The sequence below is a fragment of the Dendrobium catenatum genome, unplaced genomic scaffold (assembly GCF_001605985.2).
Source record: "Dendrobium catenatum unplaced genomic scaffold, ASM160598v2 fragScaff_scaffold_674, whole genome shotgun sequence".
Classification (NCBI taxonomy): domain Eukaryota; kingdom Viridiplantae; phylum Streptophyta; class Magnoliopsida; order Asparagales; family Orchidaceae; genus Dendrobium; species Dendrobium catenatum.
In genome coordinates, this window is record NW_021319136.1 from 74030 (window position 1) to 90621 (window position 16592).

A 16592-nucleotide genomic window follows, 5' to 3' on the forward strand; every position below is an offset into this window, starting at 1 on the left:
TTTCGTTTGAATAGATTTAAAATTGAATATATGGAGGGTAATTTAGTAAAAATAGATCTAGTGGGGGGGTTGTGACTTTGGACGATCAAGTCATTAATAAGAACGCACGTTTTAGATATCTTGGGTCTATTTTTTGGAGTGATGGTGAAATAGATGGGGATATTATTAGTAGAATTCAAGTGGGATGGTAGAAGTGGAGGAATGCATTGGGCTTGTTATGTGATAGAAAAGCCACTCTAAAACTTAAGGGAAAATTCTATAAGATGGTAGTGAGACATGCAATGCTTTATGGTGTATAATGTTGGTCATTAAAAGAGAAGCATAATATTAAGTTAAGTGTTGCAGAGATAAGGATGCTTAGGTGGATGAATTGCTTTACTCTTAAAGACAAGATACGAAATGAGCATATACGTAGAAAGGTTGGAGTAGCTCTAGTGGAAGATAAGATTAGAGAGAGTTGTCGTAGATGGTTTGGTCACATAAAACGACGGCCTTTCGATGACCTGATTAGGAAATAGATGCATTAGATTTGACTTATGTTAACAAAGATAGAGAGGTAGATCTAAAATGACTTGGTTAGATGAGAATTTTACCTTTGACATGACACAATGGAGAAAAAGGATTCATGTAGCCTACCCCTCATTTTAGAGGGATAAAAGCTTGTTTTTTTTTTTTTTTTTTTGTATATACGTGAAAAACGTTGGAGTAGCTCAATGTCAGATAAAATTAAAGAGAGTCATCCTAGATGGTTTGATCACATAAATTATCAACCTTTTAATGATGTGGTTAGGAAAGTAGATGTATTAGATTCAAGTTATGTTAAGAAAGATATAGATATATCTAAAAAATCTTGGTTAGAAAGTATTAGAAATTACCTAGTTTTTAGATTTAATTAGAATTTTACTCTTAATATGACAACGTGATATTGATACGGATTGATGCTTACTATAAAAATACTATTTAAATCAAGACTTCTTACTTGTTTAGTATGATTAACAAAATGCATGTTATTGATTCATTATTATTATTATTGTATGATTTTATCGTTATGTTGTATTGTTTACTGATGTATTGTCACTGTACGGGTTTATTTTTACTACCAATGATTTTATTAACGACATTGTACTGATACTGTTATCGATATGGACATCGATGTTGTTCGTTGCTACTATTAATTCATTGTACAGATTAATGATATTGATTCACTGTACTGATATTGAGCATATGATATACTGAGCACGTGATTAAGATACCAATTTGATATTGATATAAAATATTTGGATAATGTGTATATCATTATACAATTTTACTGTATTGATATGATTCCGATAGTCTTTACTGATGCTTTGGTATTATCACTTTATATGATTTTTTTACTAGTTGATAGTACTGATATGACTATTACATTATCGATTTGATGCTTGTACTTATTTATTGATTTTCTCAATATGTTATTTTACTGGCTTTCGTACTATACTATTTTATTGTTAACAACTTTATTGCTAATACATATGCATTTTATTATTTTTGCATTAATTTGTAATCATATGACCACTACTGCTATGAATTGAATAATGATATGTATAATGCTTCTTTACTATGCTTTGAGTCAATTATAAGATTGGATGACCTATTGAATTTTTTAGCTCATTATATGTGATTTAAATAATTTCACGTCAGGGCAGAAGATCAGATATATGAGATTGACCAAATCATGAATCTCCATGTTTGTCTTTTAGTTATTATTTTGTTCTTAGGTCTGGTGATGATAAATTGTTATTGTAAGATTCTTGAGTATTGTATATAATTTTTATGTCAATGAATTTGAATATATATAAATGTTTCAATCAATAGGGTTTATTTTTGTTGATATATAATTTTATTATGGATAAATGAAATTAGATAGTTCTAAATGTAATTAAAAGTTAAAAGAATAATTCTTTCAAATTAGATTATGGATGATCATAGTAAGAAAGGCTAACAAAAAATGATTAACTAATTTAGGTTGGTTGAAGACATGTTATTATATATGGGAGGGTGGACCAATGTACCTTTTTTTTTTTTAAATAAGACTTGTGTTGTAATACTAAATGATATAAAAAGAGAGATATAAGGAGACATATTGATATATAATGATATGCTAATGGGTAGAAAGTGACGACTTCTGATATGAAAGTCGTCTGACATAAATGACTTATAATATGATTAATTCTTGAAATATGATTGATGTGATTGAGACTGATTTTTATATGATTGGCCTATATGACTTGATACATGAAAAACACAACCTAGTTGGTTGCTTCTTTTTTTTTTTTTGCTTACATATGCATATGACAGGAATATACATATATATATGATATATTTTATAATTGACATAGCATGATTTTTATAAGATACAAGTCATGATTGATACAAGTATTTGATAATACTGATAAAATTAATATAAATTCATTTGATATCTATAAATCATATAATTCATATGATATATATATATATATAACATAGGCATTATAATAATGACATGTCTACTTATATAATTAGATGTTATATGAATTGTTTTGCAACTGCTGAGTATAGGATTGATAGAACTTACAGATTATTGTTCACTTGGTTACTAATTACTGCTCTTAAGATTTACAGTTGTACTGTTGTTTATTGATCATATGAGTTTTTACTATTTCATTGATTATTACATGCTTTTATAGTTATATATTCGTATTGCTAGTGATTAAATGATTACATGCATATTGTTCATATTATTTTTAGTAGTTTTAGTTATAGGTAATGGTAGCCTACTGAGCTGTTAGCTTATTTTTGTGGTTTTACATATTTTAAGGGGTCATGATCTAGCTGAGTGGGGCTAGATCTGAGATTTAGTTTTTTTTTTTTTTAATTATTTTGTAGTCAAGAGTTAAGGAGCAATCTATCTTTCTTTGATCCACTTTCTAGGGAAAATAAACTATTGAATCTATAGATTGAACTATTGGTTATTGTATATGAATTTTGAGATATGAATACATAAAGTTATTTTGATGAATATGATTTGTAGTTTCTTCTTCTAATGATTTTATTAATTAAAAGAGATTAGTGGCTTTGATTGATGAATTAGAAGATAAATATGCAATTTTTTCAAAATTAAACCATGAGGTGTTACATAAACAACCATCAATGTTGCTGGTGACAAATGGCAGACAGGTAGTAAACTTGTTATTCTGTTTAGCAGCCAATGCATGTTTCAGCCTTGTTTTTTTTTTTACATGAATAGTCCATTTCAAATTTTTATGAGGTTCTTGAAATCATTTTTTGATGTTTTAGACTTAATTTTAGTACTTTCATTGCTAAAAAAGTTATAATTTTGTGCCATGAAAAATTTTTAGGACTATATGAATATTTTTTAAGGACTCAAACTTTAACATTTAAAAATAGGAGAGCAATTGATACATCACTAAAAATTTTAATTGATCTAGCACGAATCTTGATATTTTTAACCTTCATATACGATTCATAATTAAGTCAAGCAATGAAAATGACTATTGGTGGACACGATGATATGCAAAACTTTTCTAATGATCTTAAATCATTAAACATACCCCATCGAATCATTAAACAGGCCCCATCGATGTATTCAGGATATCAAATTTACCTAAAGGATGATCTCTCATACATAATTTGAGTAAAGATGGTTGAAATCAACACTCTGAACAAAATATTGCGCGATGTTGCCCAAACATTGCCTATTTACAAAATGAAATTCGTCGTTGTGTCATGAACGTCGAAAATACTAGGAAATGACTCTAATACTGCATGGATCATTGTACAAGTGCAAATTCAAAATTGACACGAGTTACGTGGTGACAACGCAAATTGAAATGCAAAAATTTACTTACATATGAGGTGCGATGTGAAATCATAAATTATATAAAAAATCAAATCAAAATTAATAAATAAATAATATATTTTAAAATATATTATGTCATTAGTGTAAAATTGATAATAATATTTTTATCAAGAATAATTTTAGCTCACAAAGAGCAAAATGCTTAATTGAATGTATCACTGTGATTCATTCTCAAATGATTTCTCTTCAGGGGAGACGTGACGTGTGCTTTCTAACCGGATGGTTTTGTTATAAAATAACATCAAAATATCACGGTTATGACCAATGCTCGTATGTTTCCCAATGGTTAAAAGAATCATATAGTATATTCGATAAGGCATAAAGCTTTTTGTTAGTGAATGTTAGCTAAAATTTATCTCCTTAAACATCCACCATAAGTCTACAAGGTACCCTTGAACGGAGCAATTCATGGCTGCTAAATAGGATCATTTGTTCAAGTTGTGTCGACTACCTCTTTTGACTAAGTAGACTAGGGACCATGGCGACCCGAGATGATGGAATCATGAGATATTGGTCGAAAGTTCTCTTTCATTATTGTGAAAGATAATTAACCATATGTTCTTACGCTTATGTGAAATATAGAATTATATTATAAAGTTTTTATAAAATGAGAGTGAAATTTATGAATAGTGTTTTATCTCAAACTTAGTATGCCTTCTGAAAATTTAATATGGAACACCATCAAACTCTCCTAAAAGAGGGGGAGGTACCAAGGCTTGAATTTTTAGAGCCCTCATATGTATTATTTAGGCTTAAGTTAGAACGGTTTTTATTATTTTTTAAAGTAACTTTTTAATAAAAAAATTAAAAAAAAAAATTGATTTAGAAATCATTAAGAAATCTACCACAAATGAAACCTTAATTAGAAACTTTTTAAATAGAATTCAGGACTATCTAAACTCTAACTTTAGCAATTTTATAAATAAATTAAACATCTTAATAAGTAAAACTCATTGTCACCAAAAGTAATTCAATTAAAGCCTTATTCTTTTTGTGCTCTTTTGAGCAACTCTGATTTTTTGGAGCTTTAATTTTTTTTAACTTCTTTCATCTTTTAATATACGGGCTTGGCTAGGGCTGCAAGCAAACCAAACGTTCGGCGAGCTACTCGTTGTTCGGTTCAAACAAAGCTCGTTTGTGATCGTTTAATTAACTAAACAAACAAACTTGAACAATATTTTAAATACTCGATTCTTAAATAAACAAACTTGAACACTAATGCGTTCGGCTCATTTATGTTCGCGAACAACATCATGTGAAGTTCGTGAACAAGCTCGACATTAAGCTCAATAAGAAGCTCAATAAAAGCTCGATTCATGTTCGATTTTGAACTCGTGAATAAGCTCGATAAAAATAATTAATATTTGACTATATAATTAATAAATATAAATAATCATTATCTTTGTTACATAGACAATTAATTTTATTATAAATGTGTTTGTTCATAGATATGTTCAGGTAACGTGTTTGTTTGATAGTTAAAAAAATTTATTAAATATGTTTGCGAACAAGCTCGATAAACATTAAACATACGAACACGAACTGAACATGAACCGAACATGAACACTCCTTAATTTAAATGAACCAAACATGAACACAAACGCTAAAGCTCGAATAAACATGAACCAAATTTGAACAAGCTAATATTAAATGAACACAAACATGAACACTCACATGCTCGACTCAGTTCGTTTGCAGCCCTAGGCTTGGCCCTTATTTTAAAAAAAAAAAAAAAAAAAAAAAGACTTATTCAAACATTTTTTTGGCCTTTATAACCTTAAATCCATCTTTTAAAAAATTAAAAATTATAGAAGCCTTGAAATAGGTGCCCCGCTGGAACTTCACGGGGAAGGAGGTCAGCCACACGTGAGCCAAAGCGCCAAAAGGAACTCAGAGCAGCAGCGAGGTGACAGCATTGCCAAGTGGGCTATACCTATCTTATTAAAATATCTACCTAAACTAAATATCATGACAAATTATAAAGATTAATATTTCAATGAATTTAATATTTAATCCTTAAAATTCTAATATATTTGAAATAGTAAATAGACACCCATAAATTAAGCCACATTGCATCACCTCCTCTAAGCAGCGTGGCCTTCATATCAGTACATTCAATGCTCACCTTATTTTTTATTTATTAGATGAGAGTTTTAGCTATTAATTAAAAAATTTTGAATTTCATGATTATATGTATATATGAGTTTATCTTAATGACTTAAATGTACCCCAAAAAAGAAAAGTAGGACTAACTTCAACCTCAATTTCTATAATGAGTAATGCTTGTTCATAATTTTTTTGGAATATTTAGGTCAAATAAGGTAAATTCACACACACATCACATACGTAAGATTCGAACCCAAGACGTCTTCATTGGTAGTCAAAAGTCCTAACCAACTGATCAAGATGAGTTGTCTTATTCACAACTAACAAAAAAAAAAAAAAAAGGGTCAGATTCGAGTTGACCCGTTTAGATCCGTGTCAACTCGGGTTCGACTCAAACCCGACCCGTTGACCTGAATTGACACCCCTAAATTAATGAATCATTTCATATGAGGAAAATCTGGTGATTGATTTTTCTTTATTTTTTTAAGTTTTAATGTGTTTTGAATCTTTATGAAAGCTAAAACATTAAATCTCACTGTCTATCATTACGAATTTTTTAACACGCAATAATGATTTGATATTAGATAGCAACAATATATAACGATATGTCATGTAATTAACATGCTAATTAGAGAGAATCAACTAACTAGTTGATCTCAAATTTTTTTCATATTACATGTCTTACGTATTTGAATTTATAACATATTAATTGAAAATAAAATTGACAATTTAGATAAAATGAATTCGGACACTCAAAAATATAATAATTTAAATTATACAAAATTAACATTATAACATCAGGTTAAGTACTATTTTTCAGTTTGAAATACTCAGTCAGAATACTCTTTGATTCTCTCACATCATTAAGAAAAAAACTAAATAATTAAAATATATTTTCTTCGTAAATCTTACTGCAACAAAATATGGACAGAGTGATTTCAAGCCCTTTTTTTTATAAATCTGTCATATCAGAAAAAGCTGGAAACTAGGAATTTAATTTTAATTTATTTTTTATTAGGTTTAATGAATATAAAATATAATTATTAAATATAAATTACAATAAAAAGTACTATTTTTTGTTTGGGAATATAAAATGTATTACACCTGTAACCTGTTTTCATTTTCTCAAAATACGGGCTACGCCCAAATTTTTTACAAATAAAAAAAAAATATTAATTAAAGAAATGGTAATAATTAACGATTGCAGCGAGCAGTCATGCGACAGATCTACTTTACAGCTGGATGGCATTACATGCGGCGCTCATTTAACCTGGAAACGAGCGCCGCGCACTTTAGCTAAAAAGAGCTAACGGAAAGAACTAAATCAAATAAGAATTAGAAACCATGTAATTCCACTGTATAGTTCTTTTCAAACAATTTCTTGACGATAAATGAAGAGATGAAAATCCTCCAAAAAAAATTTAAGATAGAAAATCCACCAGCACAAATAGGAAGAAGAGGTCACGAATCTCGCTAATTGAAATCCGCCGGAAACTTCGCCGGCGTGCTCGGTTGATGTTCCGTTGTCCACCGCCGTCGGTGATTATAGTTATCCTATGGAGGTCCCATTCTACGATGGCGAGTTCTTCCGTCTTCCTTCAGCGCGCGATGACTCCACACGCCTGCGTTCGAATCTAAAGATGAATAAATTTCAAGAATAGGCTGAGATCTTGAGATTAATTGAACAATCGAATGGATTAAGAACCGCATTCTACCTCTGTGATTAAACAGTCTTGAGAATACACCGAAACTCGACAACTCTGGCGAGCGTAAGTCATTGAGCGATGTGAGAATAAGCAATAGAAAGAAATTACAAGACTCGGTTATGATTTACCTTCGGTGGAGGGTTCGTGGGAAAATAGATAGAGGATCGTAAAGCAGAGGAGGATGAGGATGGGGACGAGGTGGATGGATCTCTCGGATTTCATGTTCGGACGGATCGGCTTCTCCGTCTTGATATCTTCCGCGGAAGTAGATGCCGTCGAATCTGCCGCAGGCGAGAATCCGCTCTTCCGCTTCTCTTCTTTATTGACGACTCTGCTACCGCCATGGATTTCGAGTTTGGAGCTCGGCGATCCGAGTGATTGCCTCTGCATTTCTAAAGCGGAGAGATGAAGAGTGACGGAGATGAAGAGTGGAACCTGACAGCTGTAGTATATTCTCGCCTTGGAGCCGACAGAAGCGTTATGAAGGGCTAATTTTTTGTTTATTTTAATTTATTTTTTAATATGAAATATTCTGGTCCTGGATCGGAGATTATTGATTCACAATAAGAATTGGATAAGCCAATTTGGTAAATCTGATGAGTTGGAAATTATTTATTTTAATTATGACATCCATTTTTATATACAGAAAAAAAATATCATAAATGAATATATATATATATATATATATATATATATATATTGAATATTTAAATCAATTGAGATAAACTCATCAAATACATCACATAAGTAAGACTCAAACTCAAAACTGTTTATTTGATAGCTAAAGCTCCGAGTAACAGATCAAAATGAGCTACATAATTGTTGCGTCCTGGAATATTCGCGGCGGTAAAGAAATATATGGTTTAACGTCTTAGCATTGTACGAAGATCCAGCACACAAACAGATAAGAGAGGGGGTGAAACATTCATAAGAGACACCAGAGTTTTTTATGTGGAAAACCCCTGTAAACCTATAATTCTTCCTGAAAAGGACGACCAACTAAACCTGCCTAAATGCTTTTAAAATCATGCAATTTTGGTTTCAATGCATATGCTAAGTATGTTTGGTTATTTTGATATTAGAAAATAAGACTTATAGCTTAGCCACTTAAGCTATAAGATGTCTAACTGTATAGATATACACATGCTAACTCAATGCAATTTTTTTATTCATCAGCATTGTACACGAGTTTTGATATTGATTTGAAAGAACGCCCTTTTGGATAAAAGATCGGTTAAACATTGAATTGCAGACTAAGGCTTCGTTTGGGACGGCTTCTTGCTGCTTCTTAAAACGGCTTTTTAGTACAAAATTAAAATTTTTGTACTAAAAATCCGCTTTAAGAAGCAGGAAGAAAGCTGTCCCAAACGAAGCCTAAATATTCATAAAGAATCTTTGAGTTAATTTTTTTAAATTTTGAAAAAGATTACTTATTTTTGGATAAGCAATGTAATTTTTTATTTAAATAAACATAATCATATGCTTGATTTTAGATTCTTTACATTTTAATTAGTGAAAAATTATTTTTTTGTAAGAACCTACCACGTAAAACGTTTAGACCAGACCAAGCAAATCAAGAGTAGAAACTTAGAAAAAAAATACACATTTTTAATGCGCACTCAAAATAAACAAGCAATCAAATGTATAAGAATAAACCATAAAATAATAGTACATGCCTTTTATTATTAAAAATAGTAAATAATGTATAAGAATAAACCATAGAATAATAGTACATTTCTTTTATTATTACAATTAGTAAATAAAGAAAAATAGTATTTGAGTTGCTTGTCTTATACAACCTAGTTGAAATTACAAACTCAGCCTGTGGATGTTCAAGTTTTGATTTCTAATGCATCTAGGGCTTTAATTTGGGGTTCATCCTTTTGGTTCATTGTTCTTGTTGCTGTATTCCAAAGGCATATACGACTTCCTAAATATCTATAAATTACATTTAAAAGGAAAAAAAAGACTCAATCCTACAAATCAAATGTTAGGAAGCATGTATATATATATATATATATATATATAAGCTACCCAATTTTCTCGAGTGAATATTTGAATTGAAAATTATTAAAATTAAATTCAAAATTATTCAAACTCATATTTCAATAGAAATAAAGTTGAGGTAAACTTCTTAATAAAATGAACCTAACAACCTAAAGGTAGTCCGATTTGAGTTAAAATAAGCCTAAATCAAGTGCATGATGTGTGATTAAAAATTTTAAAATATTAATTGAAGGATCAATCTTGAAATCCTAAATATTGTAGTCAAATCGAGGGGATCAACATAATAAATTCAATGAACCTAATACTATTTAATTTCAGGGTACTAATGGTATTCAAATGCTAAATAAATGATATATAATCAAAAGATTTAATAATAGTTTGGAGTGTTATAAGATTTTGACCAAATTTATTAAAACACCACTTTCAAATATCCTAAAAAGATCCACATTCTTCATATAAAGGAGCCTTAGACTTGATATTAGAGATAGCTTGAAGATTAGAAAAACTCAAGAGCTCTACCCTATTTTCAACACAAATGATCACCACTAGCCACAGTCATTGTCAAACTATCATCATTAGATAGTCATCATCCAACTATTTTCATTTAACTTACATTGCCTGACTAACATTGTTTGGCTATGATCGTCCTACCACCGTAATTCGACACTCCTCAGCTGGCAACCATCATCCAACCCTCTTTATGAGGGCTATCATTCATATGTCATCACATTCCCTCCATTACTTCTCCATAATCTCTACTATAAATATAAGAAATCAAGAAATCATTCCTCCTCTTGCAATATAGTCTTCTCCACTTTTTGATAAGAGTAGAATTATGTAATTTTAAGTATATAGCAAATTATTTCAACTGGGACATACCATATAATTTTTTTCATTTACTATTTTTTTCACTAAAAAACTCTAGCGTCTCATTCATTTATTCTCTTTTATACGAGTATGTGCTAGATCTTTGTATAAAGTTTGGGCATAAAACTCTTTATCTAACATCTTAAATTTTGTAGCACAAAATAATTTGGTGATGCCTATGAAAATCATTACTAGCATATAGAAACACTTTTTTAATGGTTGATAAAAATCCTTAAATTAATGACATCATAATCTAACTAGTAAAGATTAACCTAGCCTCACTTTATAGGATCGTATGTGCAAGATGAAGGAGATAATCTTAAATTCTTTTAACACAGAGAGGAGGCAAGACAACAATTAACACCATCAAGACATGTGGAGTTCTCCAACCACAAAATTAACAATAATCAATTCATGATCACCATAATCATCATGCCAGTGATTTCCCTCTGCCATAATCTCATCAAAGTTTATTGGACCGTACCATTTCATCACATCGATCCTATTTGTAGTGACCTAGCCTACTCCTAATACTTTGATAGTGTTGGAGAACTTAAATCAATCTCACATTACTGATGTCCCTTATGAAATTATAAGAGATGAGCTTCGACATTATTTAGGATGAATTTTCTACAATGGATATGATTTAATTTATCATCATGTCAAAGTTTTCAAGAATCTTCTTCTCTGATTGATTCAATTTTCCAAAAATTTATTAAAGTGATATAGGGTCTCTCCTTTCATAACCTTTGGAAGGCATGCCTATGAGATACCCTCCATGGTAAGCTAGTAATGGATATGTCCTTACTAGAAAGACTATATGGAAGCAGGTGATTAAAAGGCTCTTTACTTTTCAAAAAAATCTAATAAGTTCGAGCCTTATATGGATTATATATATATATATATATAATCTCAATATATTAAAAGCTTCAAATGATACAAGGTTAAAAGCCTAAAAATCTCAAAAGGCTAAAAGCCTCTAGAGGTATAAGTTTTTTTTTGGTTTTCTAAAAATCTCAAAAAGGAATTATCATCTAAAAGTATATACCTCTTTTATTCTCTTAAAATCTCAATAGCTAAAAACTTCTCAAGGCATATATTTATTTAATTCCTTAAAAATTTTAAAAGGATAAGAGTCTGAGAAGGTACTTGTTTCTTCAATTCTTGAGATACTTTTAAAGGTTAAAAGTCAGAAATATTGAGCCTCAAAGATACAAAATTTTTATTCAAAAATCATCAAAACGTATAAGCTTTAAAAGCATTTATTAACCAAGTGATTGCATCAATAAAAAAAAAAAACATTTTATTAAATTAAAATTAAGTAGAATCTTCTTTATACATGCCTCAACCCCTATTTAAAATCATTGAGTTTATATCAATTTTTCTTATAAAAAAAAGTTTTATAAGAAGTTCACAGCCACTCAATATCTCGGAACATGAGGCAATGATGAGCATCAAAGCCTCAAATCATGCTGAGGAGAGGCACTGATCCATTACCATGCATCGAGAGGAAATTGTAAGGAAGATCCTATGGACACTTTGAGCATGTGTAAATAGAGTGGGCTCATTTTGTGCAACACACATTCATGCATTTGATTAATAGAAGAACAATACACAAATACACAATATGAGAGGAAGATAATGCTTCACTAAACATCCTCTCTTTCTTACTCTCTTTTTAGGTTTATTTCTCTCTCGTCTCTTAGATACCCGATTTTCCAAAGAGGTCATGGGGCATTTATTTTTTTAATAAAAACCCCGCGGCATGGGCCTATGCGTTAATTTAAAACAGCAATACAAGTCCTTAAGGAATTCAAGCCCTCTAAAGGTACAGCACTTGAAACAAAACCTATGGGTCATGAAAACCAAAACTAAGATACATTAAGCAAACCATACAAAGCTCAAAATAAAAAACCAATAATAGGAAACAAAGGCCACAAACAAACGAGCCGACCTCTACAGAAAGCTGAAAAGCACCGAGCAAATAAGCCACCAATAGCAACTGAAACCTATAAGGACAAATAAGACAGCAAGCAAAGAAAGAAAACTTGCAACAGCCACCAACCTTGCTAACAGTCCACCCATCACCAAACCAAGATAAAAAGATTAAAATTATCTTCTAGATTTTCTCCTACAACGTTTAATTCCACGTGAAAAAACTTTTTCGGAAACCTTGCAAATATCTAATCCATACAACTCCTGAATAGAGTCAACTTCCTCAAAATCTTCACACCCCTCACCAGAAGATGAATGGTATCCATCATGCCAAACCGATTGCCCAGAACATGTTGTTCCCAAATTAGAGACAAAAAGGGAGTTTAAACCTTTGGGGGACATGACAGTAAGGGGCACTTCATATACTTGACCAACCACATCAGCATCATTATGACCCGAAACAACAACTTCCTCCGCACTAGTCTCCTGCACCGCATTATCAGTTAAAGCCAAAACAGGCCCTGCCTCCTCCATCACATTATCATCATGAAGCTTCCCCTAGCCACCAAAGTGGTAATCGCAGTACCAAATCCACCACCACTTATAAATTCAAACTCATTCGGTTCCTCAACAAAATTACGCAAAGGAGACAAAGCACCTTGCTCACAAATTAACAAAACATCTTTATCAATATTACAATTAATCAACAGAGGGTCCACTATTTTAAGAGAGGGAGCGGAGCAGAAACCACAGCCTCAGGTAGATTAACAGAATCCTTTCCAACTAAAGGGGAATTAGCATCCCCAATATCAGCCACCAGATGACTCAAAGGCTGAGACGAAATTAAAGCACAATCATCAACAACAACAGGGTTTCCACCCGAAAGAATAGGCTCCACATAAATTCCATTATTAACACCCTCATTCACCTCTAAACCAACAACATTAAAATCACGAGTTAATGAAGGGTTTAAGATATGGAATTCAGCTTTAGAATGACCAAGAAGTTTACAGTGATTACAATAATGAGGAAATTCCTCCAAGTCAACACGTTGCATGAATCCCATAGTTTCCGAGCCAACCCAAACTTGATCAACATACTTCTTTGTAACATCTAATTATACCAGCACACGGGCAACAGAGGGCCTCAAACCATTGGATGTGGCATTATCCGTCTGCAACGGCCGTCCAAACAACGAACCAAGCCCATGTAAAATTCTAGGAGAAAATAAGTGTGGACGAAGATGAGGAAAGGATACCCAAATGGGTATAGTAGGAGAATCCATGTCAACATCTAATAGGTGAGTCCATTTAACCAACTTCATATAACAGTTGCCAACGAAGTAAGAACGGTGCGAGAAAACACGGCAATAGTCAAGATCATTCATAAGTTTAATCAAAACATTTTTGGAATTAAGCAAAGTGACAGAAAAATCACCACAAAACTTAAGTTGAAAGAAAAACTTGCGGATAGCATCCAACGAGAGCCGCCTACCAGGAAACTTGCCAACCAACGCAAACTCAAATGGTACAACTAAAGCCATCATTTCTTCATCAGAAATCCATAAAGCAGGTAATCCATGACAATAAGAAATTTTAAGGTCGGGGAACTCCGAAGAGTGCGAATCCCCGGATAAAGCATCACGAAAAGAACGCGATTTAAATTTCCCTTCCAAAAAACCAGGGTCGACCACACGATTAACAGCCATTCAGCCGAAAATCACAAGGAAAGGGAAGAGATGACTGAGCAAACGCAGACCGAGAAGATGAAACCCCCGAAAACCCTAGGCAGGCGGCGTAGGCACATCTTCGCTAACACTGAGGTCATGGGGCATATAGTCTTTGTAGGATGCAAACTAATAAAAAATGAGTTATCATGCATTTTCCTTCTTCAACACACTTTTTATTAGACAGAGTATAAGTAATAACTTGTATTTTAATCGAGGTAATAATTTTTTTCTGCAGTCAATATTATTCTAAATCACAAACCCTGTTCACCATTGTTGCGTCCTGGAGTATTCGCGGCGTTAGAGAAATATAGTTTAATATATTAGCATTGTACGAAGATCCAGCACACAATTAGATAAGTGAGAGGGTGTAGCATTCATAAGAGACACCAGAGTTTTTTATGTGAAAAACCCCTGAAAGGGGGAAAAACCACGGGGCCTGGCCCAGTTTGAATGAATCCACTAGTATTTGTAGTCGATTACAAATGAGACCCTTCCTTCGGAGAAGGGCGCCTTGGATTGATGTAACAAATGTACATCATATAGATTGCATTACATGGTAGGAGTTACATATACATGTTCGTTTGGTCGGAAGGACCGTAGTCGGCAAGAGACTGGGGTCAGAAAGACCGTTGTCTGTTAATGGAGGTCGGAATGACAATAGTAGGCGACGGAGGTCGGGAAGACCGTAGTCGTCAGGAGACTGGGGTCTGAAAGACCGTTGTATGTTGATGGAGGTCGGAAGGACCATAGTAGGAAATGGAGGTCGAGAAGACCGCAGTTGGCAGGAGACTGGGGTCTGAATGTCGGGCCTTAAGCGGGACGTCGGGTCTTTAGCAGAACGTCGGGCCTGAATGTCGGACATTCAGTAGAACGTCGGGCCTGAACGTCGGGCCTGAACATCCGGCCTAAACGTCGGGCCTTGAGATGGTAGTGCGGCGAAACTGCGGCGGTGGTACGGTGTGATGCCCCAGAATCAATAGTGAAAGGATTCGTCTGACATTCTGATCGAACTCCATTCCAGTTGCCTTGCTCGGACCTGAAAATTTAAACCACATATAATGAGCTTACAAAGCCCAGCAGGTCACCAAAGCCTACAACTGAAATTAAAGCACGGCGATGCTATCAATATGCAGGTCAATAAAATCAAGTCAATCAATGGTCAATGAATCTATGCAATGCGGAAATCCAAAGTCAATGAAATCAAGTCCATACAGCGGAAATCAAATCAGTAGTCAATGCAGTACGGAAGTCAATAGTCAATTATCAATACAACGGTAAAACATCGATAAATCAAACTCAATAAATCAATACGCCACAACAATCAAATCAGTGAGTGCTTCGAATCACTATCTATCCATAGTAGCAGTGTCTATCAATCAATATTATCAGTTCAATCAAACGTATCGTCTAGTCAATTCGTCGAATCTATATCACATATCTAATCAATAGAATGTATGTATCAATTAATAGCAATCAATAGCATCAATTAATTCAATAAGGGACTCGTGTCAGAACGTACTCTTGCAAATCAGTCAATCCAATTATTCAATACGATTTACATAGGAGGAAATCATCTCAATCAATAGAGCACTTTCCAGCCAATTATATCTATCAGCAGGGAAATCCATAGAACAATCGTATTAACTATACGAATCAACCTAGCAATTGAAAACAAATCTATACAATGAAATCATCAGGTCAATAGAAATCAATACAATCAACTCCATAAAGAAATCTATTCTACGATAAATCAAATCCATACGGCAACAATCCATTCAATCAATCAATCGATAATCGATACGACGAATCAATGTATCAATGTATCAATATCATGTCAGGATCTATCGTATCAATAATATCTATATGTCCATATCATATCCATATCAATATCGATGTCGGTATCTATCAATCACTACAATCTATATCAATATCAGTGTCAATCTCTATGAATCAATACGCAGAATCCATATCAATATTGGTGCCGGTATCTATGAATCAATCAAGTCGATAATATCAATCGAAAAAGCAATACAATAAATCAATAAAATCAATAAATCCGTCAAATCAATCAAGTCGAGAAAATCAATCGGAAAAGCAATACGATAAATCCAATCGGAAAAGCAATACGATAAATCAATAGCAGCAAGTCAAATCAATGCAGAATCAATGATATCAATGAGTCTATGAATCTATGTCGTCCATGTCCATATTAATGTCAATAATCAATAATCAATCGTATCAATGCTCAATGATCAATGAATGAAATCAATGAATCCGTACGATAGTAAATCAATTCGATAAATCCATCAATATCAATAAATCAATCGGAAATCAATAAATCAAT

At 32.5% G+C, this 16592-nt stretch overlaps 1 protein-coding gene across 1 annotated transcript; it reads right to left on the minus strand.

Moving 5' to 3' along the window:
- Positions 1 to 7496: 7496 nt before the first annotated feature.
- LOC110114581 lies at positions 7497 to 8125 on the minus strand. The gene is made up of 2 exons (XM_020847507.2): positions 7839 to 8125; positions 7497 to 7638 (listed from the first exon to the last, which is right to left on the minus strand). The coding sequence occupies exons 1-2, from the start codon at positions 8098 to 8100 to the stop codon at positions 7559 to 7561; spliced, it is 342 nt and encodes a 113-aa protein (XP_020703166.1). The 5' UTR covers positions 8101 to 8125; the 3' UTR covers positions 7497 to 7558.
- Positions 8126 to 16592: the final 8467 nt, after the last annotated feature.